Genomic DNA, 25,680 nt, shown 5'->3' on the forward strand with positions numbered 1-25,680 from the left:
ATGCATAAAATTGCATCAGAAATGGAACAAATAATTTTTTTAAACTGTACTTATCGGTTTCTGTATCTAATTACAACAATTCAGTTCAGTGATCAGTAAATGACTAAATGCAAGTTAGACTTCTGGGTAAAGAAATAATACACACATTGAAATTATATGTTAAATGAGAAACTTATTTCAGAATCTTCCTCTCCTCAATGTGAATTCTCATTTCTTCACTTCAAACAAAAATATTTGAATAAAATATTTTTAGTAACAAGTTTTTTTTTTGTTTTTTTTTTTTACAAGCTAAGCAATAATTTATAGCAAGGAAAACACAACCTACATACATCTAAGGATCAGGAATTATCATTTTTTTTTCTGTTTGTTTTTTTGCTTATAGTTTTACCAGTGCATCAGTGACTTATGGCTATGATGTGCCAAGTTTATGTTGGGAGATCAAGAATTATCACTGTTATCAAAAAAAATTATCTACTGTTAATAAACTGAATAATGCCTGGAAGCTTCTGCATAATTTATTCAAGAATATTAATGAAGAGAAAAGAGATATCATGGAAAAATTTTGGCATGAAATTTCTAATCTGGTTCTAGAGCCCTAAAATCTCTACTACGTATAATCTAAACTTAAGCTTTACATAGCATTAGGAGCAAGATTGAGATCTAATAACCTGCGCTGAGTGAAAACAATTTTTACCAAATTCATAAATAAATAATATTAAGGCCATTATAGCAAGAACTTTAATTTAAAATATTTCTGATTTCAGCAAAATTCTTAAAAATCTACTGTCTCGTTACCCATCATCACACTACCACATCATTTAAAGCATATTCCATAAAAGTACTATTTTTAAATATTACACATGCTGTGACCACTGCAGTAAGTTTTACAGCAAGGCAAAATATTCAAGTGAAAGACTTGGAAATTCACTGTCCCTGTTGTATTGATGAATTCTATTAAACATGTTTAATTAAATGGGTTATACTTCTGCAATTCAGAGCCAGGCAAACAAGGACCTAAAAATTAAGTAAATAAGTGGTTTTAATAGGGAAGAAAGCTAATATAAGCCATTTCTCCATTTGCATAATAAAATTGCAACTTTGGATAAAATAGTAAAAAAGGCAAGAATGAATTAAAAACTGCAAATTCCAACAATATTGCCAAAATGAAAATTCAAAAACTAGATAAAATTATATTAGCAGCATTAAGTATTAGACTTCAAGAGCTTTAGAAAAAAATTATACATATATGAAATGCATCTTAGCAATTACTTGGGGGAAAAAAAAATTGTATTTTATCACAAGCTATAAAAATACTGTTCTATTCAAAGACCCCTCCAAGCTGTCTATACGAGTAGGTGGATATTTCTGATCTAATGAATGAATGAATGAATGAATGCTGGACAGCATCAATCAGTAACTGGCTGAGAGCAACTAATATCTATATCTTAATAAAGCAAATTATAAAACATAAATAAACAATTTATGACTTATAAGAGCAAAGTTGTACTTATTTCTTTACTATTACATAAGTACATGGTAAAAGCTATAGTTTTGCCCTTTCAAAATTAAAATTGCTATCAACAAACATACACAGCAGAGCCTTTAACTGAAAGCATCACTTGAAATGAATGCAAAAATTAGATAGATTTGTAACATGCTGATTTTTTAACATCATAAAATTAATAATTCTTGATTAGCTAGCTTAAAAATAATGCAAAACCAGTAAATAAAGTCCTAATTAAAGAACTCAGATTACTGAAAATTCATTACACTTAATACAGATCTGGGTGCCAATGAAAAATGAATTGATTTATAAGCTATAAAAATGTACATGAACAGTCATTACAGCAGTATCAGGAAATGTATTATTAACACACTTGTATATATCCCATAATTCATTCCTAGATTCAGGCAATGAGTGAAATCCAACTTCAATATGTAATCAATCCATTACACTCCTGTACAAATTAAAGTAAACCAAGGATGCTGCCATTTAATGCAGCAGATAGTGTGTTGCTGCTGCTGCCATCTACTACAGGGCACTTTTATTAGTGAGCTTGGCAATGTTGCAGAGAATTATGGGATGTGTAGGCAAATCCAATGTCAATGAGAGGATTGGGGATCACACTGCAACAGCCGCACAATTGAAGGATCACTTTTAGCACCTTCTATAAATTCTTCAAGAGACAATTTGCCATCCATGTTTTTGTCCATCTGCCGGAATATTTTGTCTGTCCTCTTCTCTGGAGTACTTTCATCTTCAGGCATTTTCATAACTGATCCAACCATTTTATAAATGGCCTGCAATGAAAATATAAAAAGAGTAATGTTTTTCATTTCTGTACCTTATCGGGTTAAATGGATATACAAATTTTGATAAAAAAATAAATAAAAATAATAATAATATCAGTGAATGCGTGTACAAATCTTGAATGAACATAATGATAGTCAAAATTGTGAGTGGGACTTAGAAGTTTTGAATGTGCACATCAAGTTTTAATTTTTTACAGATGCTCAAAACACTGGCTGACAGAAAGCTGGTTTTGATTAATATTTGCCCCCCCCCCCAATCCCCAGCTGCACGTACTAAAAATAACATAACATACAATAACAACAGTTGAAGTAATTTAAAAAATTACACAAGGAAACTTTCTTTGCTTGAAAATGAACATGTAGTCACTGATCAATATCCACAAGGGATCAAACATCAATGAAGTTCATATGGTCAAATTCATGACTGCTCATTGCAAAAACTTTTAAGGAGACACCTTTTTTATCTGGTTCAATTCAGGCAATATTTTGAATGAGGATTTGATCATGAGACAGTGAGAAACGAGTTGCAAGCAAGCCATGTCAGATCCTGAATTTTGAACATTAACAAAAATTAACAGGTGATGAGCCATGGGAGCAGCAGAGGGCAGGGTTCAAAGCTCCCAATGGAAAATATGTTGTCACTTGGGGGGGGGGGGGGGGACAGCAGCCAAAATCACACGTGAAGGTCAATGCTTATTGCATTTTTTTACAAGGACAATGACATCACAATTTGTTTGGCAGTGTTTATTATTAATGCAGCCTAATATTAATGTTAATCTGTTTTTCAAGTCAAGACACTATTTTTGGCCAAAAAAAAAAAAAAAATTCCCATTATACCACAACCACCTTATTCACCCAATTTGGCACCTTTTGACTATTCTCACAATTCAAATATGAGTCCAGCCATCACGAGCAGTTTCTCAATCAGAGGCATACACCGAGAAACCACAGTCTAACTTTGATCACCAAACAGTATATATGCTTTTTCAAAATAAAAAAAAATATATACATATATATCATCTCATGTGTTTGAAGTCTAGATGAGCTGGTTGAGCCACATTGAGATTTAGAAAGTTCATAAATTTATTTCTAAGTACTATAATAACTAAGCACCAACAAATTGCAGATGCCGCTTGTCAGGAAAGTAATTACTTCCCTGACAAGTGACAATTACTAGTGCAACTGCCTTTCTCTGAGAGTCTAGAAAATATCAAAGAAATATTCAGTTATACAGACAAACACTCCACTTGGTAATGACAAAATATTATAGTGGACATCTGGACAATTGTACTTGCTTTTGTACAATGAATTTCAATTTGTAATTCATCTTTAATGGGAGTCCTGTTATATAGTTCAGATTTAGTAGTAAAATTAATTTCTACTTTTCACTCTGTGCTTCAAGACAATAAATCTTGACAGTAAGAATCTTTTGCTGAAAAACTTTCTCCTAGTATATCAGCAATTGCACATACACTATGCTGTAGGACCGAACTGGAAAGGTATTTAAACCCTCATTCTATGGATTTTATTCCATAATACATCAGGACTAGTTGGCTGTTACAGATGATGCAAACTGAATCCATGAATTCCACTGATTTGCACATCTAGCCTGCCATCCATATGAAGTTTTCTTAACTGTAACATAATATTTACAGAAAGAGCAGGGGATGTACCAGCCTGTGGATAATATATAATCAGGGTTTCTTTATGGTTTTGGAAAAGATGGGAGATTGTACAGAAGGTTTTTGTATCTGTCCAAACTTAAACAAAACATTTGAGGGTGTTATTACAAAACTGACTAGTTACTAACAACAGTGGTATCAAAGCAATCTAGCAGATAAGTTCCACCATGATGTATCACAGAATTTATAAGATAGTCAATTAATCAAATTATTATTGGGAAGAGAGCATAGAGATAAATCAATGGCAGAGAAAGTCCTTTTTTATGAATTAAAATGTTAATACCTTGTTTAGCAAGAAGAGATTGTTAAGGTCAAGCATGCATTTTCGATAACCTAGCCATGTTCATTAACACGAATACTTCCCCAAAGGGTAGTACGTCCATTAAACTGCAGCCATTATCAACCCACTGCTCCTCAACAATTCATGTTGAGGGAAATGGATCTGCCACGCTGATCCAGTGTGGGTTGGCAGGTCGACCATATTTAGCAGTCAGGGACTTGAACCCCGGTCTACTCAAAGAGCATGTGTTACTGCACTCAAACTCCTGACCACTCAGCTAGTACGTCCATTAAGGTCACCCAATATTAAATCAAGAGGAAATTACTGAAAAAATATGCATATAAGGTCAGCAAGGTCTTTCCATGTGTTGATGAAACAGACTGCAGGGGATCCCAAATGAAAGACTAATTGCAACAGCTTTCAGGTTACAAGTGGGAGAGAAGTAATAGTAAAGGAAAATGGTGAAAGCAAGCAAGCTTATACAGCATAAGGCAAAAAATTTTTTTGTCTAGTTCTCTCTTGAATTTATTCAACCCAACCCTTTCATCTCATCCTTCTCTACATCCACACCAGCAGATCTACATCCATTCTAAAATGAGGGCTCCAGACCTGCATGCAGTACTCAAGGTGTGGCCGAGCCATTGCCTTATACAGTGGGATAATCACTTCCTTATCACTGCTAGCGAATTTCCTGTACATCATAGAGAAAACTCAATGAGCTATCCTCGCAGCCTGACTGCACTGCTCAGAGAACTTCATATCTGACTACACAATTACCCCCAGGTCTTTTTACTTTCTACGAGTGTAGTAGCACACAGCTGGTACATTAATTTGGGATTACTGCTACCCACATGCAGTACCCTGCATTTGTCAATGTTAAACTTCAATTGCCATTTCTCAGTCCATCTACCTAATTTTTCTAGACCTTGTTGCAGTAACCTACCTTTGATTACTGACATTAACCACACTGCCAACCTTTGTCAATTGCGAACTTTAAGCCTGATGTACCTTCATCGACATCATTAATGAATATAGAAAACAACAATGGGCCCTGCACTGATCCCTGGGGTACTCAAATAACATTAGTCCATGAAGAGCAGTGTCCATTAATAACCACTCTTTCTCTGTCTTCTCCCACTCCATTATTCCTTTATCCAGAGCGGTGACTTGCCATTAATGCCATATTGCTCCAATTTGTACAATAGGCTTTTTTATCCGCAACAGTATCAAAAGCTTTCCAGAAATCCAAGTATAGCATCAAATTATTTTTAGCATCTTAACAAATGCATGCTATGACTACAGTATAACTGTATTCTTGTCTAGATGGTCCTGCATTACTTCTTTTAACCAAAGACTCCATTATTTTCCCTGAAAAAAAGGCTAAACTAACAGGTCTGTAATTACTCATGTCACCTTGTGATTCCTCTTTCTGAATTAGAGTTATATTTGTACATCTTCAGTCCATGGTAACCTCTCCTAAATCCAAAGATATTCTCATAATTATGACTAGGGATTTGCTTACCTCCTACGCTGCCTCCCTTAATATAATTAGATAGATCCCATCCACCCCAGGCACTTTTCTTATGTTAAACTTCAACAATTTCTCTTCCACTTTCCTCTCAGTTATGACAAAATCATTTGATTCCCTGTTATATTTTGAACTTCTAGCACTCCCCTCTGTAAAGAACTGATGCGTGAATGTAGACAAAATACACAATCAGTTTTTCTGAAAACTGAGCAGAATCATCAACATTTAAGCCATCAATATCAAGTGGACCAATGTGATTCAACTTCTTCCTTCTACTGTTAATATAAGTAGTAGTAGTAGTGGCATGTGATGCAAGAAAGCAAGTGTATGAGCTTATGCAGCATCAGTCAAAGAAGGTCTTGCTGCTGTTCTTGGCATTTCTGCCAAAGACTTCTCATAATCTGCCTTAACTTGCCTAAGTGACTTTGTGACTTGATTACAGATCATTTTATATTTACCATAGGCTTCTGTATCACTTTCTGTATAATGATAATTTATATGCATTCCATGCATTTTTCTTCTCTGCCAGAATAAAAATGCATATAAAATACATTATCAGTTAATCTTGCATCCATTTAGATCTAGAATCTAAATGGATGGCCTAAATGGCATTCCAGCAGAACGCATGTCCAAAGGGTATGTTTTGTTTGCTTTTATTGCACAGAGTGTGTGAGGAAATTAAGCATGAATTTATTATTCTAATGGGCTCATACTATGAGAGCTTGGAGAGCAGAGTTGATATCGTCACACAAATAAAAGGGCCCATCAAGCACTCAGCTGCCCAGCACATCAATGAACACTACACTCGTGCATAACACATTACGACATTCTACACAGCAGCAGCATGTGCTAGTCCCACAGGATGTAGCTATTGTCAGTAATTCCGTTAGTAGTAGCTATACAGTGCAAGGAAGCCACAGGTTTTTGATACACCAGCCTAAAAAGAGTAGATAAGAAAACTAGACAAATTATGTGCTTCCTTCTTCGCGTAAGCAACTATCCAGCAGACTCTGAATTTCTTCTAATTGTCAGCCTCACTACCTGTGAAAGCAACTTGTTCCAGAAATAAACAACTCTGTAATAGAAAACTTGCTACAATCTAATCTAAATCTCTTTCCCTAATTTCCTTTTAATTTGAATTTATGGCCCCTGCTTCTAGAATTCTTTATAACAGTAAAAATTCTACCTTCATTCATTTTACTCACCCCCTCGAAGAGCCTTATTACCTCAATCAGGTCACCTCTTAGGTTTCTGGTTGCCAAGCTCGCATAATTGGAGTCTTTCCTTGTACGACTGCCCTTTTGATGATCTCATCATATGAGTTTCCCATCTTCGGCCCCTTTCAAGAATCTCAATGTCTTTTTTAGAGGAGATTTCCGTATCTGAACACTATTCCAAATGCAGTCTTAGAGTTGTCATATATATATATATAGGATTATGACCTCCCTATCTCTACAGGATCATGTTCAATAAATCATTCACAGGGCACCATGGGCTTTCCTGGCCACCTGTTTACACTGCTCAGTGAATTTCTATCTGTAAACATCTTAAACTCTCAGATCCATTTCTTCCTCTACTATTTTTTATTCAACGCTACAAAGTGCATATACTACTTTGGGAACCTTGCATATATGTTCAAAGAACTCAGATATGTGCTTAAAAAGTTCTTATCACCTCAGTTTTCAAATATGGTAGGTTAATGCCTGAAAACCAAGACCTGTAGTTTGGTTTAATCATCTTCTTCATCTATTTTATCTATTTATTTTATTTTTTTTCCTAGAACATTCAGGAGCTTTCTATGACAATCTCTGTGACACGAAAGATTTCATCTAGTTCTTTTGCCATAATCTCCTTCGCAGTAACATTTTCATCTGGCTCATTTAAAAATTTGAATTTTTAAATGCAAGTTTGCATTGACTTTATTAGCGGGAGACAAACAAGTAACACATCTACTTCCAATGGTTGATGGAACACACTGAGGCCGGCAGCAGGCAAACGTTTGTTTATTGCCCGTCCGAGCTTAATGTGCGATTCAAATCTTTTTCAACTATTGCATAAAAAAAAAAAATAAGAAAAAAAGATCGCATTAACTGTAAATTTGCATTGTGTAATATTTTTTTCAAATAGTGGCAACTGAAAAACATGTTAATCGAACTCGTGTTATGTGAGGCCTGACTGTATTTTATTTTTTCCATTGTAAATTAAATCAGACAGGTTTATTAATTCATCAAGACATCTGACAGGTCAGCATTTCCCACTCATAATTATGGAATTATGAGTGGGAAATGCTGACTTACATACTTATATACATACATACATATACACACAAGGTGGAATTAATAAGTCTTTTAAAAAAAAAAAAAGTGTGAAGATGGAAGTATAAATTACACAAAATGCCATAACTAACAAGAGAAAGATGACAGAAAAAGAAAGTATAGTAGGCATGAAAAAGAGAAAGAATGTGAAAATCCTATTTGTTATAAAGAATTAAGCAAAATTATAGGCCGAGTTGAAAATCCAATTAGAGAGAAGGTAACTGTGTAAAGCAAAAAACTCACCTTCTCTCTAATTGGCTTTTTGATTCGGCCTATAATTTTGCTTAATTCATTATAACAAATATGATTTTCACATTCTTTCTCTTTTTCACGCCTACTATACTTTCTTCTTCTGCTATTCTTCTCCTATAAGTTATGGCGTTTTGTGTAATTTACGCTTCCGTCTTCACACTTTTTTTTTTTTTAACAGAACTCTTAATTCCACCTTGCATATATAAACTTTTGCATCCTTTGCTGCTGCTTTGCACGTTCAGGTGCATCTGTCATATCTTTATTTTTATCTCTCTGTTGCAACTTTTTAACCCAATATACTTATTTCATATATATATATATATATATATTTTTTTTTTTGTTAGTTGGCGCGCATCGGCTTCTGTGGCCATAATTCATCTCCCAAAGTTTTTGAATTTTACTTTGATCCAAGCCCGAGGCGGGATTCGAACCCACGACCTTTGGGTTGCCAGGCAGGCACTTTACCCACCTGGCATCTCTCTCTCTCTCTCTCACACACACACACACACACACACACAGTTCTTACTATAACAAAAGGTAATATGACACCTAATTTAAGGTAAAGACAAAAGGTAGAAATGCATTGTTACTATGCAGTTGAAATTTTATAAGTCATACAAGCCATAGCTAAACTATAAATTGTGTTCATGTACTAGAATTTCTAACATATCAATTACCTATGTGCAACTAAGGGTAATTGTTAATATTTCAATTTATCACCTGCTGATTACTGCCTGTATACATTGATAGGCACTCAACAACCATCAATGTATAAGTGAAAGCAATCAGCCAAAACCTGTTTCTATGATCCATATTCCAGTTAACAGATTTTTATTAATAGGCATAGAAATAATACCACATGAGGAGTTAATTTAGTTGTAAGCTAGAGATAATGGGGGTTTAATTTGGTTATAAACTGGAAATAGTGGATCGTTGGGCCATCAGACAGTGGTGCAATTAATTAAAATTATAGAATTATGAGGTAATTTTTTCAGAATGGGGGAGTAGCTATGGGCATCTGCTATTACAATGGTATTGTTAATCCATACCTACATCAACTATGGAAATGAAGATTAACAGCAGTGTTATAACGTACCATTGTGTAGATGACCCACTTACCATCAGTCACCCAGAATTGGATAATATCGCTACCAACACACACCCATCAGATTTGGCCATTACTCGCACAACCCCAACAACCACACTTGAGCCACATACCTGGATTTTCTCATCACTATTGAACCGGAACACATGGAAACTAAAATATATGATAAATGCCTTCAGTTTTAATACCATTAGCCTCCCAAAGTGGAGGGTTAACATCTCTAAAAACATACATGGAAATATAATAAGAACACAAGCTTAAGAATTATAAATATATGTAATAGGGATAATTATATTAAAAGTGAATGCATAAAGTTAATCAGTTAACTACAGCATAACGTGATACCCTTAAAATTCATTAAATATCACATTAACAGAATGCTACATATATACATATGGCCAGGTTTTTCCACCACTTTGTTTATTGCAGATATGGGCAGTGACACTTTAATTGTATTCAAATATCTTAAAGTAAAAGTAAAGTGCAGCCATTATCAACCCACTGCAGGGTGGAAGCCTCCTCAACAATTCATGCTGAGGGAAATGGACCATAATCTGCCACGCTGGTCCAGTGCGGGTTGGCAGATCGACCGTATTCAGCAGTCAGGGGCTTGAACCCCGGTCTACTCAAAGAGCGTGTGCTACTGCACTCCCGCTCCTTCCCACTCGGCTACGGAGGCCTTCAAATATCTTACCTATTGTTAAATCCTATATTTCATATCCTATGAGCTGGCTCTATATCGGATATGTCATAAGCGTTCTCTACATACATCTTACAGTATTGGAACCACTGTACACATATAGCACTGGCATGGTCCTTTTTCACTTGGATGGTATGATGAACAACCTTTGGTGACATCTACTATACTAGCAAGGGTTAGACCCCGATTTTATTTTATTATTTTTTATATTTTATTTAAATTTACTTCTTATTATTATTTTTAATTTTCCACATTTTATTTCATGTTCATTCCCCGTTATTCCTTTAAATCAATCCTAAATACAACATACATATGTCCCTCAACATTATTTCATATAATACTAACATAAACAAAATAGGTTAGAGGGCATTGCAACACACACACAGAGGAAAAACAAAAAAACACACATGGTCTTTTCTCATTTAGTTACACAACGGTAAGGATGTCTTCAGGTTAATTCTATAATTTTAATTAATTGCACCACTATCTGCAGGATCAACAGTCCACTATCTCCAGTTCACAACCAAATTAAACCCCCATTATCTCAAGCTTACAACTAAATTAACTCCCCATTTGATATAATTTCTGTACCTATTAATAAAAAAAAACGTCAAAACTGAAATATGGATCATAGAAATAGGATTTGGCTGATTGCATTCACTTGTACACTGATGGCTGTTGGTCCATGAGTGCCCATCAAAGTATACAAGTAGTAATTAGGTGATAAATTTAAATGTCAAAATTTTAAATATTTATAGCATTCAATGTTAAGATTAGTTTTAATATCCCTATTACCATTCTTCACAATTATCTTTAGTTGCACGTAAAGAATTGATACATTAGAAATTCTAGTATATAATTAGATATAATTTATAGTATGCAAAAAATCAATATATATATATACCCACACACACTGGGTGGTTATAAAATAAGTTTCCCTATTCAGCAGACCATGGTGTCAAAACGGTTAAGAGTTAGCACTGCGAAAATCTGTGGGTATGTCATTTAGAGTATGGGGAAGCGATTTGTAGAAAGAAAAAATATTAGTTCAAATTTCTACCACCAGGGGAAAACTGTGCTGCACATATGTAAAAGTTGTCATTTACTTCAAGACACGCTGCATACTCAAATAACATTGTGTCAGATAAAAGTAGAAAGGCCAATGCCACTGTCAATAACCATTATGGCCCAAAAAAAAGAACACTCTTTTAGTAAAACTGTTCTACCAGAATAATAATAATGCTAATGAAGCACTACATGAATATCGGAAACTTAAAGGGTTTGCATAAACGCTCTTTGACGTCAGTGGGGCTTCAAAAACTAATAAAAAAATTTGAAACAACCGAGGAGTTAGGTGTTATTCCAGGCAGGGGATGACCACATATCGGAACAGAGGTAGTAGATGAAGTGGCGGCTGCAATGGCCTCTAGTCACTACACTACCAGCAACTCCAGTCGTAACACTGCCAGTCAGTAGTGCCAGAGGTGTATCAAGAGACTTGAACCTTCCTTGGTCTACTGTACATAAAGTGCTTCGAATAATTGTACGCTGGTTCCTGTACAAGATTCACATAGTGCAAGAACTAAAGTCTTGTGATCAGTAACAATGAATAGACTGCTCTACGATTTCTGACTCGTATGGAACTTGACAATACATGGGCTTGAATGATCTTGTGGTCTGACAAGGGACATTTCACTCTTAATGGGACTGTAAATGCACAAAACTGCCAATTGGGGAACTTCTCTTCCATCTGCTGTGCATGAAAGACCACTACAAAGTCCATACATTACAGTATGGTGTGGATTCACAGCAGAGTTTATAATCGGACCATTTTTCTTTGAAGAGTCTACACATCATGGCCCCATAAGGTGTACAGTAACTGGTGAACGGTACTGCACTCTTCTAAGAGATCACAAGAAATGCAATGCTTGGAGACTGTAGTGTTCATGCAAGATGGTGCATCTCCCCACATTGGTCAGCAAGTGAAGGAACTGTTTCATTCAACATTCGGAAATGACCGCATCATTTCTAGAGACTTTCCGCAGTTCTTGCCAACTCAATCACCCTGTGATTTCTGGCTATGGGGATACCTGAAAGACAGAGTTTACCGTGGCAGCATACAGACGCTTGTAGATTTGAAAGCAAGCATTAAACAGCATGTAGCCAACATCCCCAATGAGATGCTGCACGAAACTGTATCGCACACAGTCCTCTGTTTTCAGAATGTCATCTCAATGTTGTTTGTTATTTGGTTTTTAGGAGCATTAGCAACTAAGGCTAAAAAACATCCTGTAATATATAGATAATGTTGTTGTTGTTGTTTAGGCGCATTGGCAACTAAGGCCATATTGCTCCGGTGGTCATTCCCTGACCTTTTCGCATCCTCCGTATTTGATGGTCACGGGCTCGAACCCCAGTCTAATCAAGAAGCATGTGCTACACACTGCTGCTGCTCCTGCCCACCTGGCTACAGAGGCACCTATGTCATCTCAAGTGAAGGAAAGCACACAGAACAATATCTGTAATTTCTAAGTTCTGATATTAAAATTTAATCCTAAGTTAAGCATTCCATCTCATGTTTAGAGTGCCAATTTCTCCCCTGGTGGCAGAAATTTGAACTATTTTCCCCCTACTACAAATCACTCCCCATACCCTAAATGGCACACCCACCGATTTTCACAGTGCTATCTCTAACCATTTTGACCATAGGGTCTCCTGAATAGGGAAACATTTTATAACCACCCGGTATATATATAGTATAACTCTATTGTCAGGGAAACAAAATATATTTTGTAAAAAAAGAATAGGTGTAGAAGGACCAGGATATGTCTACAAGGGGCAAAAGATGATAACGTAGAGCAGCTATCATCTTTTAAGGGCACAAAATGTAATACTGTTGTGCAGATTGGTTACAATGATACTAAGAGTAGGAGAGATCGCAGGAACTACCAAACATGACGGCAGGACAGCTCATGCAGTTTTGTTAATGATATACAGAAACTTTGCTATCAGGGTTAACGAGGTGATTACCCACTTGTACAAAGCCATGGTCGGGCTGCATCTTGAGTATTGTATACAGGTCTGGAGGCTTTAGTTTAGGAAGAATGCAGATCTGCTGGAATAGGTGTAGGTGTAGGTGTAGAGAAAGATAACCAGATTGGTGAAGGGAACAAAAGGCTGTTCTTACCTAGAAAAGCTTCAGTTCTGCAAACTGCAGCATCTTGAGCCTAGATACCTGCATGGAGATCTGGTTGATGTGTTTAATGCACTGAATGAACTGAGTAAGCTGAATTCTTCCACTTGATCACTACACACAAGGGGATATAAATTCAACTTGAGAAAGGATGGTTGCAGGATAGATATGCAGAAGTTTTCCTTTAGCTAGTGGTTGGTTAACCAGGCTTCCATCTGTTGTCATGGAAGTGGATGGGTTGAATAAATTCAAGGAAGAACTATACAAATTCTTAGAGGGTACAATGGAGAAGCACAAATTACGCAAGACAGTAATCAGTGGCAAACATTCATTTGACATAATCTTAACAATGGAGGACAAGATGGATGCATTTCATGATGTTTTTTTTATGTGAACCCCAAACACGAGAGGTATTAGAACCTATAGTACTTAGTACCGTGCTTTGGTTGGAGGTTGAGAAGACGAAAGAAGATATTTGTTGACATTGGACTTGAACTTCTGTAGATTTTTTCAGGAAATACTCATAATAATTTTCAGGAAATACGTATGAAGGAAGGTTGTTCCAGAAAACGGCAGTTGAATGAACAAATGAGGAATATGAAAAGTTGGTTCTGTGGGTTTGAAGTTGGACAGTAAATGGATGTTGGCTGGTGGCGGCACGTGTTCGGACTGTTTTGAAAGAGAGAGCGGGAATTATAGAAGCCAATTCAGAAGAACAGTGCCCATGGAAGTACAGTCAGTCCTCGTATAGCACAATAGTTGTGTTCCTAAAAACCCTCGTGCAATGCAAAATTGTGTAATATAAACAACAGGCCCAATGGGAAAAATAGGGTTAGGTGCCGACCACCCAAGATTGAACACACATTTGTAACCAAAACATTACCAAACAAGATAAATAATCGTAATAAAATACTTACGTATTTTATTACAGTTATTATTATACGTAATACGTAAGCATTTTAATTATTTTAAGTAATACGTAAGTATTTTATTATGTAATAAAATATTGCTAATGCTTTTGCTTCTATTGTAAGCAAATTTTTTTGTTTGATTTTCTATCCAAACAGATGAAGCCGTTCCATCTCTTCCAATTCTTTGTGTCTTAATCTAATGAAGTTTAATTACACTTTGAGTTGTTCCTGCTATGAAAGTTGTTTGTATTTTCTCTGCATTCTTTGTAATTCTCGGCATTGCCTCATTTAGGTCTGTAGCACGTGCAATATCACATAGTCTTTCATTTCGCTCAAAGCGTTTCATAATTTCATATTTTTTCTCTATTGACAGAGGCAGACTGGCCATTAGCCTTACTGGGAAAACCCCGGCGGGCCAGAGGTTGGTGTTATTTTGGCCATAAACCATAGTATAAAGCCACTATAAATTTTCCCGGGTAAGAATTTTTGACCCAGTCCGCCTCTGTTTATCGATATTGCTTTTCTTTTTCTCTGTGAATCTGTAGTGTCTTCACCAGGATGCTTCCTTTCCATACCTTTTAAGTATTTTACTCATTTTTAGGGAATAAAGCACAATTACAAAACAAGGAGGCACGCTTGATACACATAAACAAAGCTGCGCGCGTGTAGCAACTAAATAAACAAAACCGTTAAGGCAGAGATACACTATTAATACCTCACATTTTACTAAAACACATTTCTAGGGGTTACTACCATAAAACAATAAAAACAATTTCCAGTTGCGTTTCTGCTAGTGGAATCTGTTATAAACTGGTAGTAAACTATCTAATTGCATTTGCAATAATACCAATTGCTGGAATTGTATGGGTTTTTACGTTATTATGGTGAAATGTGTTTCCCCTTCACTGATATAAGAAACATAAATACATTTTCAGAAAATCCTCTTCATTCCTATCGTGTTGCATTCAGTTCGGGTGATTCCGCGTTCAACTGCCATTTCTTGTAAACACAAAGGCGAATCGTGCATAAGCGAATTCAGTTTGTGTTATACAGTAATACCCCGAAGTTACGCGATAGGGTGGGTCTGACGAAAATCGCTTAAGTCGAATTCTCGTAAGTCGGGGTATAACTTTGCATATAAATACATATAAATTTTGTTTAATTGGGACCAAGGACTAACAAAAACACTGGTTTAAAATAAAAAATATTTAATAAAATTGCAGTTATTTATACATATTAATACAAATTATGTATTAAAAAAAATAAATGAATTACGTAAAAAAGTTATTTCGATGTCGATGGCTTCATAAAATCTAACAAATTCGTCTGACGACACAGCGCCTTTTTTTCATGCAGAATTTCTTCGTAGCAAGCTAACAATTTTTTATTCCTTGCTTTGTAGTTATAACGCGTTCTTCATTGGAGTATGTTTTCTAAAATTTTTAAGCCCTTTTCAATTGAGCTGAGACCTTCTGTCAAGCTTGCAATTGTCACGTGCTTTTCTGGTGGAACTGGGTTTGAAGTGTCGGATAATTCAGTAACGTTTTGCTCCCGAATCTCTACGAGCTCATTCATTGTTTAAAAGAAAAATATTTAATAAAATTATAGTTATTTATACAGTTGGTTATACAATTGCAGTTGGATTCACTATGTGAATCCAACAGCTCGTTGACATCATCACCATTGACTTCCAAATCTAATTGCCTGGCAAGATTAACAACTTCTATCATATGAGCGACATGATCAGTTTCTGGCATTGTTTTCGTCTCGTTTTTGAAAAAAAAATGGACAAAGTTTCTTCCAGACACCATTCAATGTTTTTTTGTGAATTTCATCCCAAGATTCTTCAATGATTCTTACAGCATCTAAAACATTGAATTGTTTCCAAAAGTCTTTAACAGATATCTCACTATTTTGTCTCATAGCTTCATTCAGACGTGCAAACGAACGCCTCGTGTAGTAGGCCTGAATGTTTTGATGACTCCCTGGTCCATCGATTGAAGAAAGCTGGTTGTTTGGAGGAAAAAACATAACTTTCACACATCGGTCGAAATTAATTAGGGTGGCAGGAGGGTGACCAGATGCATTGTTAATAAGAAGGATCAATTTAAATGGAATCTGTTTAGACTTGCAATAACGTTCGACTTCGGGTATGAAGTGGTGACCAAACCAGTCCTCAAAAACGGAAGCTGTCACCCAAGCTTTATGATTTGACTTCCAAATCACTGGTAAGCTAATTTTAGATATATTTTTTAAAACTCTTGGGTTTTCGGAGTGATAAATGAAGAGGTTTTAACTTGCAGTCACCAGCTGCATTCCCGCCGACCATCATTGTCAATCGGTCTTTGGAAACCTTAAAGCCTGGAAAGTTTTTTTATTCGTGAAAACGATGTAATTTCCGACAAAAGTTGAGCACGAATTCGAACGCACACATATAAATATGACAGTTGAAATGCAAATTCTTGTATGTGTGCAGCTCATGCAGCAGCAAAGTTGAATTTTGTTCATCTTTCGCTCTCACTCTTCGCCGTCGCACCGTATATCGATAGCATATGAAAAACGACCTTGAAGACAGTGGGCAGCAGTGTAAGTGCGTAACTCCGAGTTCACGTAAGTCGGGGTATTACTGTATAAGATATCATTCCCCTATTTATAAATCGTGTATGATCGAATTTGTGTAGTGTAAACACGTGTTATACGAGGACTGACTGTATCTGTAGAAGAGGCATGCAGCAGAAACAGTACGTCTATGAGAAAGCAAGTGGAAAGCAAGGTTTATATCTTTCCCAGATAAGCTTGCTCTATTAGTTTGACAATTCATGAGTATTCAATGGTGAGAAAAAGTGGGGACATGCTGTATGAAGTAATGAAATTTTTGGATATGGCGTACACGTGGTAAGAATATACCCAGATCCTTGACATAACATGGCCTCGACAATGCTCCCCGAATACACACTACTCGGACTCCCTCCAGTCACTATCTGGCAGAGTAGAGGTAGCAAGATTATACACTAGCTGATCCGGAAGCCTCCTAGAGAGTTACCAATAGGTTCGGTCCGGTGTTAACTAGCGGCTGGCCTGCGAACACCATTTTAGAGCTGTACCCTGGAAATGTAAGGAATACTGGATCAAGGCACGATGTTCATCATAACCTCAAAGGTCATCAATCATACTGCATGATGGAAGAGATAGGGAAGGGTTGACCAGAACTTAGCTCTAGAGACTAAACAAGGGTTCCACCACTTCAAGCCTCCAATAAGCAAAGTGGTGGTATTTCACCGGTTGATAAGAGTCATCTACCACCTAGTACTGCCTGGTGACATAGAGGGTCGGCATTCCTCCATGTGGTGTGGGTGCCACACCTCGAACCCTGCTTATGCTGGTTCACACCCGAGTGGTCACCCACCATGTACTTGTGCATGGAGGTTATACCCAGGATTACTAACAGTCCCACCATCGTGAAGGTGCAAGCAGAGGATTTGGCTGTCACAGACCGTCCAGACTTCGCCGAAATTGGGTCCCCTTTACTTGAGTGTCACCCGAATATCAGTTCCATCAGCGTTTTAGACTCCCAGGTAGCAAGTACAGCTTGTCTGGCATATCTGAGAGAATGTCTGTGACAGCCTCAAGGACCAAAAATGTTAAAACAGATGCTCGAAGGTTCCACCATGAGACGCAATAAATGCGTGACACCGACGCAGCATGGATTGGCAGACACGGTCAAACACACATGGAGTTTCTTTGACAGTAGCAGCAGCGCAGACGAGATCCATTTCTGTCTCCACAGGCAATTCATACACGATAGATTTGAGGGTTCACCCACAGAAAGAAATCAAGGCTCGATAAATCAGGTGAGCATGGGGGCCAGGCCAGGCCAGGCAATGGGTCCACCATGGCCAAAACGCCTGTTCAAATGGTGAAGAACACACCTTCCATAATGGGCAGATACCCCGTCATGTTGAAACCAAATGTTGCGTCTCACATTTGGAACATCGTCAAGTAACCCTGGTAGAACTTGTTCAAGAAATATCCAATATTTAGCGGAGTTCATGCGGGATGGTAACAGGTATGGGCCGACTAAGCAGTCACCGACCATACCTGTTGTTGTTGTTGTTTGTCTGGTTTTTAGGAGCATTAGCAGCTAAGTCCATATTGCTCCAGGATATGCGGTGGTCATTCCCTGACCTTTCCGCATCCTCCGTATTTGGTGGTGATGGGCTCGAACCCCAGTCTAATCAAGAAGCGTGTGCTACGCACTGCAGCTCCTTCCCACCTGGCTACGGAGGCGCCCCGACCATACCTGCCCACTCATTTATTGCGAAGCGATGTTGTGCCACATGGGAGCGCACACTGTGTGGGTTGTCGTGAGCCTACACGAGCATTGTGCTGATTGAATAATGCCTTCCTGAGTGAAATAAGCCTCATCCATGACCAAAACATAGGCTGGAAAATTCAAGTCTTGAACACTTTCTTTGAGAATCCACTGCGCAAAAGCCACACGTGCAGGATAATCTTGGGAGAGCAGTAACTGAACCCTTTGGAGATGAAAGGGGTGTAAGGAATCGTCGTGCCAGACACGCTGTACACTGCAACGAGACACTCCCAAGGCAGAGGCAATGGCACGTGTGCTGGTAGTAGGATTATTCTGGACGGCATTCAACACACTTTCTTCCATGGCGAGAGTTTGTGTCGAACGTGGTCTGCCCGTACTACTCCTGTTACCTCTAAATGACCCATAATCGCACAAATATTGATGCACACGCGTGGTCCGGTACATGCCTGTCTGGGAATTCTCCATAAACTCAATGAGTGGCGTGTCCATTGCCCTCTGCTAATCCATACACTAGGTGTGTCTGCCAGCTCACAGTTCGTATATCGATGCATGCTCTTCGTGCGGCGACTATTGCTTGAAATAAAACCAGAAATTTTCCCTCTCGCAAACTGATGAACAGCGCCGTCTACTGACTTATGGTGACGTTTCCGGTAATGAGTTCCTGTGCGATTCACATTCCTTTAGATGGTACCTACCTTCCCTAAACGTTTGTACCAATATTTTTGAGACACCCTGTATAAGCTTAAAATAAGGCTAAAAGGCAGACTTAATCTGCCTTAAAATAAGGCAGATTAAGTCTCCATACTTGAATACGGTATTCCAAATGTGGTCTTACAACTGTGGCCCTATACATTCAGATGACTTCCCCATCTCCACAAGATAATGTTCAATAAATAATCTATAGGAAAACCATGGGCTCTTTACACTGTTTAGAAAACTTCATATCTGCCTGTATCGTAACTCCCAGATTCCTTTCTTCCTCCACTGTTTTTAATTCAACCCCAACAAGTGCATAATTTATTTTGGGGTCATTCACCAGTGTAAGACATTGCATTTTGCTGCATTAAAACAGCCGTCGCTTCTCTGACCATTCTTGCAGCCTGTTCAAGTCATCCCGAAGGAGTGCTGCTTGGTACTGATCATTAATGACTCTACCAATCTTTACACTGTCTGCAAATTTTGACATCACACCTTCTATCCCTTTATCAATGTCATTTATGAAAATGAGAAACAAGTGGTCCAAGAACTGATTCTTGGACCACTTGGGATACTCCATTCCTGATATTACACCAATGTCAGGAGTGGGAAACAATAATATCCATTAATCACACACCTTTGCCCTCTGCCCTGCAACTACCCAGCAATTCATCTTGGAATCTTTCCAGTAATTCCAACCTGTTCCAGCTTATAGTAACCTCCCATGTGGGACTGAATCAAATGCTTTGCTAAAACCCAAATAAACAATATTTAAATTATTCCCTACATCCAGCTATTGAGTAGCTGTGTCAAGATACCCTATGAAAGTTAATTAAGTATGATTTTCTCTTAACAAAACCATGTGAGTCCTTCAGAATGCCATATGAATCTAAATATCCCTGGATCGCACTCTTAATTCTGGTTATCCCTACCACCGAAGTCAAACTAACCAGTCAGTAGTATCAACTTTACTCTTAGAACCACCTTAATGTATAGGCAATACGTTGGCATTTCTCCCATCCATAGAATCTCCTGAGTCCAAAGATGCCCTCATAATTAACCTTAATGGGTCAACAGGTTCCCTGGCACCCTCCCTTAAAATTATTGGGTATATGCGATCAACTCTACGAGCTTTACTTGCCTTTATGCTCGAAAGTTTTTCTAATAAAGTCTCTGTAATTACAGTCAAAGCTCTATATAACGATCCTTGGAGGGAATGAGAAAAACAGTTATATTGATCATTCATAAAATCATTAAGAAAACAAGTAAAGCTTGAACATTTAAAATTTCTACTAATACAATATAGTATAATCTTATTTATAAGATGTACTATAGTATTAAACAAGAAAATTATGATTGTAAATTTTTCAATTGATTGCAGAGTTACAATTAAATTGCAATTTCACTACATAGGCTACACACCTATCAAGACCTAACAAGAGAATTGTTTCATACTTTAAAAGAGGATTATGAAGGTGGGCAATGGCAGTTATTTCACTTTTGCAGTTAGGCTGCACTCAAGAAGAAAAAAAAAAAAAAAAAAAAAAATCAACTTAAAAGTTCTAATTCTTAATGAGCATCTTTCACTGAAATTTCTTGTTCAACCTCTTCATTTGTGCATATCCTGAAACAGTCAATGTCCACATCTACTTCTGCATAATCTTTGAAGCTTACGTTTTCCTGTAAGTTTAGGTGATCACACACATGCTTAAATATCTCTTCCCTATTATCGCACTGTTCCTCACATTTAACAGAGGAAGAAGCATGCAAACCTTCGCACATTGCATCATTCAAGGCGGTAAAATCCAGCATGCTTGAAGCAAATGGTGATCACTTTTTCATCAACTTCTAACTGAAACATAAATACATTGCCTGAAGGATGTTGATTCCACACTGAATTTTGCTTTCAAGATAGCACAGCACAATTTTGTTTAATAGCATTCTTCAGTGGTTTTTCTTAAAACCCACCACCAAATATGATGGTAATTTTTAAGAGTATCTACAACCAAATATGATGTCATATTTGGTGGTAGGTACTCCACAGCGATTGTAAGTAGGTCGTTTACTTGACAGTGAGGGAGGCAGTTATTCACAAACAGCAAATTTTTTTTTCAAAAATCCTGTGATCTAAGTCTCTGATCTACTCTTCATAGATGTGTGATGTCATCCATGCCTTTTGGTTTGATCGATACACAGTCGGTAATGTCTTCAAATCTTGAAAACATTAAGGCTTCTGGGCTTTCCCAATGCTTAAAAGAGGAAGCTTCTCTGTACCAGGCATGTTTGCTACTAGGAGAATGGTAATCTGTTGTTCGGCCTTTTTTCCATCACTACATTTCTCGCCTTTAAATGTGTTTTATCCGGTAGCAATTTGGAAAAAAAAAAAAAAAAAAGCATCCAGTGTCATCAGCTTTGAAGATGTCAAAACACTTTGAAAAAAATTTTCCTTCCATTCCTTTGTAACATCAATGTCCATGGTGCACTTTTGCCACACACCTTTGTGAAAGATAGGCCATGAAGAGTCTTAAATTTCTGGAACCATCCATCTAAACTTAAATTCTTCAATATCCATTCGATGCTATTCAGCATTAGCTTTTAAAAGCTTACTATCTATGGGAACATTCTGTGCACATATTATCATTAGTCATTCCAAAAGTACCTTTTCAAGATCCGGATACTTCACCTTTCATGCTTGAATACTACCCAGTGCTGCAGCAGATTTTTCTAAACTTTCAAACTTTTTCCGATCTTTCAGAATAGCAAAATGTTTGGCAATGTCAGTCTTAGAATGCACACCATTATCCCCAGCTTGCAAAATCCTAATTTTATGCAATTGGCAAAGCTATCCACTTTCTTGGAGCCATCCAATAAACATACATCTAATTAATGAAATGAACTTCCAGCCGATGTTCATTTCGTTACCACACTGCGAGAAAAGAGTGTGGGAAATTTTAAAAAATGATTTCTCAGTTAGGCTGCAACTCGTCAACTACTTCAATATATTTGAAGCAGTGAGTCATTTTTAAATGCAAATATTGTAATAAAGTAAAAATTCAAATTAAGAGGTAATTTACTTAATTTATGGTCATTATAGAGAAATTCTTTTATTTTTAATGTCATTACATTGAATGTAAAATAGCATTACGTTAATCAGAAATTGGCCAGAACCAACCACATACAACATTATAACATGTTGGGATGCTAAAAAGAGGGTTGCTATAAAGAGCTTCGACTACAAAATCATTAATTTCATATGGCTCACCCTCACCCGCTCAACCTCTTCTCAGCATAAAGGGTCTTTCACCAGCAACATCAAGCTGTACTATCTAAGACTTCCCCACAATCACATACAAGAGTCTGATCCAATTAGCTTTCTTCTTCGTTGTATTCACACACTTAAAAACAGCCTTGACTTCCCTAATCTTATTTTTGGTATATTATAGATTAATTGTTGTAGGTTTCAGTACTTTTTGTTGCTCTAACTATTCCATGCTATTCTTTTCTGCTCTGTTTGCCCAGCCAGCTCGAAGTCTTCTATTTCAGTATCCCCTTCCTCTTGCATTATTTTCTTAATGTTATGTATATGTTCATGGCTTCTGTAATTTTTTCTTTAAAAGTATTCCATTATTCATATGTATTCACCTTCACTCAGCAATCACCCAATTAATAGATGCCATACTGCAGCTCAAACTACCAAAATCCCCTCTTCTGAAGTTAAAACCCATGCCTTTACCTTTTACTATTGCAGCATCTTTCTTTATCTTCCAACTGAAGACTGCATGATCACCACCTAACAATGGTTCCTCTACTTTGAGCACTGTAATGCCATCTGATTCGTGAGTAATGACGAGGTCAAGAATATACTCACTCCTCATACTTTCTCTAACATGCTGTTACAAATAATAATCAACTAGCTTAAAAACATTTTTTCTCCATTTTGAGGCTCCATCCCACTTATTCCTATCTCTCTAGGGTAGAAGTAAGTCACCCAAAATAAAACAATGCCACTTGCTTGCTCATTCAATATGAACGTAGAGACTTGTCATACACTTCACAATATTCTGGTCTGTAGATTATTCCCACTCTCATTATACCTTTTCTTCCAACAAACTCACATCACACAGATTCTATGCTGGTAAATATAACTACAGACTCAGAGAAAGCTCTTTTTGCACTCAGGCTGCTTTTGATAAGCAGCATGATTCTTCTACCTTCCCTAAATACATTATACATTCCTTAGCAGAACTCATCATCCCCAATTTTCATGGCACCATGTTTCTGTTAGCCCTATTATGTCAGCATTAGTTGTCCTAACCGGTTCAAATTCAGCCATTTTATTGACAACACACCTGACATTACTGTAGACACAGTTAAGACTAAGTAATTTTCTATAGTTGCCCCACCCCTAGAAGTTACTTAGGTTTGTTTCCCTAGCTTTATCCTCCCCCTCATTTGAAATGTTGCCACCCTCAAGAACATCTTAGCAACAACTGCTGTTGTTGTGGCAACAAACAAGAATTCATGATTAAGTGTATTACTTTGACCTATATCACCAGATAAATGCAGATCTACAGAAGCAGAAAACTAGAGGAAGTTTTTACAAGTCTATATTAAAAAGGTTTGGAGGCAAGCATCTAGAAAATAGTAGCACAACTAGATGGTATGGTAGATATTCACTGCCTGCAAAAAGCAAAAAATATTATTTGTGTTTTCTTCATCAACAGTTGCTGAAGTATTTAGTTCCCCTAGTTGGCTTGAAGATTTAAAAGATAATTGATGCTCGTTATTGAAGAGAGGATATTCAGTGAGAGAATGTTTCATCATCAAAATGGTATTGCAATTTAAACATAGTGGGCTTCCTCTGCAGGTGGGAATGAATAAGATTTGTATGACCAATCTTGAGTCAAGTGGGGACTATTCAGTGGATTTAACATGTGCTAGGCTGCCATGGGTCAACTGCTGGCATAGTTTGTTTGAAATTTGCTCATTCCATGATGGCTGCCAACTATTTTGGACTGTACATTTATAATCTGTGTATGGAATGGGAAAGTCTGAATTAAAAGAAAGTAGAAATTTTGCTACTTGATTGGCCAATATGTTCCCTTTGATCCCAATATGGCCTGGGATCTAACAAAAATAAACACCATAATTCCTCAAAAGGAATTATGCCTATTTTATTATGAACAAAGACGACAAGTTGAACTGGATCCGGAAAAAATTTGGATGAGTGACATTTTTCACTTTGTAAAGCTTGTAGCATACTAAAGAAGTACACGAAGTTGTTATTGTTTGGTTTTTAGGAGCATTAACAACTAAGGCCATATTGCTCCGGGAATATGCGGTGGTCATTCCCTGACCTTTCCGCATCCTCCGTATTTGGTGGTCACGGGCTCAAACCCCGGTCTAATCAAGAAGCATGTGCTATGCACTGCTGCTCCTGCCCACCTGGCTAAGTACATGAAGTATTTTTGTTGACGTTTGGTCATGAGATATTTTATCGTAAGTTGCACTGCATATAATTCAGCTATATATGCTGCACTCTAAGGGGAAATGACCGTGATAGTTGTCTTGAAAGAGTGCTGCTGCACCAGTTAGTTTGAAATTTTGAGACAACTCGTGCATTCATGTATAATGCAGAATGTAGAACTGCTGGAAAGAGTACAGAGAAGGGCAACAAGATTGGTGAGGGGAACAAAGGGTTGCTCTCACCAAGAATAAGACTGACTTAAGTTCTGCAAATTGCAACACCTGGAGACTAGGAACCTGCTGGGTGGTCTGACTGAGGTGTATAAGGCCTTGAATGGTTTGAACAAGCTCGATGCTAATGTGGTTTTTCCTCTTGCTCAGGTTGCACACCTGAGGGGGCATAAATTCAAACTGAGGAAAGACAGTTGTAGAATAGATGCACAGAAATTTGCCTTTAGGCAGCAGGTGGTTGATTGCTGGAACAAACTTCATCTGTTGTTGTGGAAGTTGATAGCTTAAATATATTCAAGGAATAACTGGACAAACATTTGGAGTGAATGGATAGGTGAAATAGGAATATTTTTTTTGGCTGATGCTGTATAAGCTTGCTTATGTCACTCCTAATGCCTAATAATCAACAAACTGAGAACAGTGGGCTGCATGTTGCTGCTGGAAGCCAAGAGTAGGTATATCATTTTTCCCACACTTCAAAAATGAAAGATTGCAAAATTGTGTTTAAATACTCCATGGTGGAAGAGAATGATTTGGCATAAGGGAAACTTGGTCTATGGCCAGATTTTGTTAAATTAGGAGTTCTCATACTCTAATTCCTATAGGTCTATTGGCACTTTCACAAATATTATACAGATTCTCCCAGAAGGAAATAAATAAGGTTAACCATGTTGG

At 37.2% G+C, this 25,680-nt stretch overlaps 1 protein-coding gene across 2 annotated transcripts in view; it reads right to left on the bottom strand.

Annotated features, from left to right (window-relative positions):
* Nucleotides 1-710: 710 nt before the first annotated feature.
* Nucleotides 711-25,680, bottom strand: part of LOC150081004 (neurocalcin homolog) — a 56,037-nt gene continuing 31,067 nt past the window's right edge. For both annotated transcript variants that reach the window (XM_090381744.1, XM_090381745.1), the window contains exon 3: nt 711-2,301. In XM_090381744.1, coding sequence (XP_090237870.1) covers nt 2,104-2,301 — 198 coding nt within the window. In that variant the 3' untranslated portion in view covers nt 711-2,103. The remainder of the gene's footprint in view (nt 2,302-25,680) is intronic.

This window comes from Mastigoproctus giganteus, chromosome 9 (assembly GCF_048544385.1).
Source record: "Mastigoproctus giganteus isolate SK-2022 chromosome 9, ASM4854438v1, whole genome shotgun sequence".
Taxonomy (NCBI): Eukaryota; Metazoa; Arthropoda; class Arachnida; order Uropygi; family Thelyphonidae; genus Mastigoproctus; species Mastigoproctus giganteus.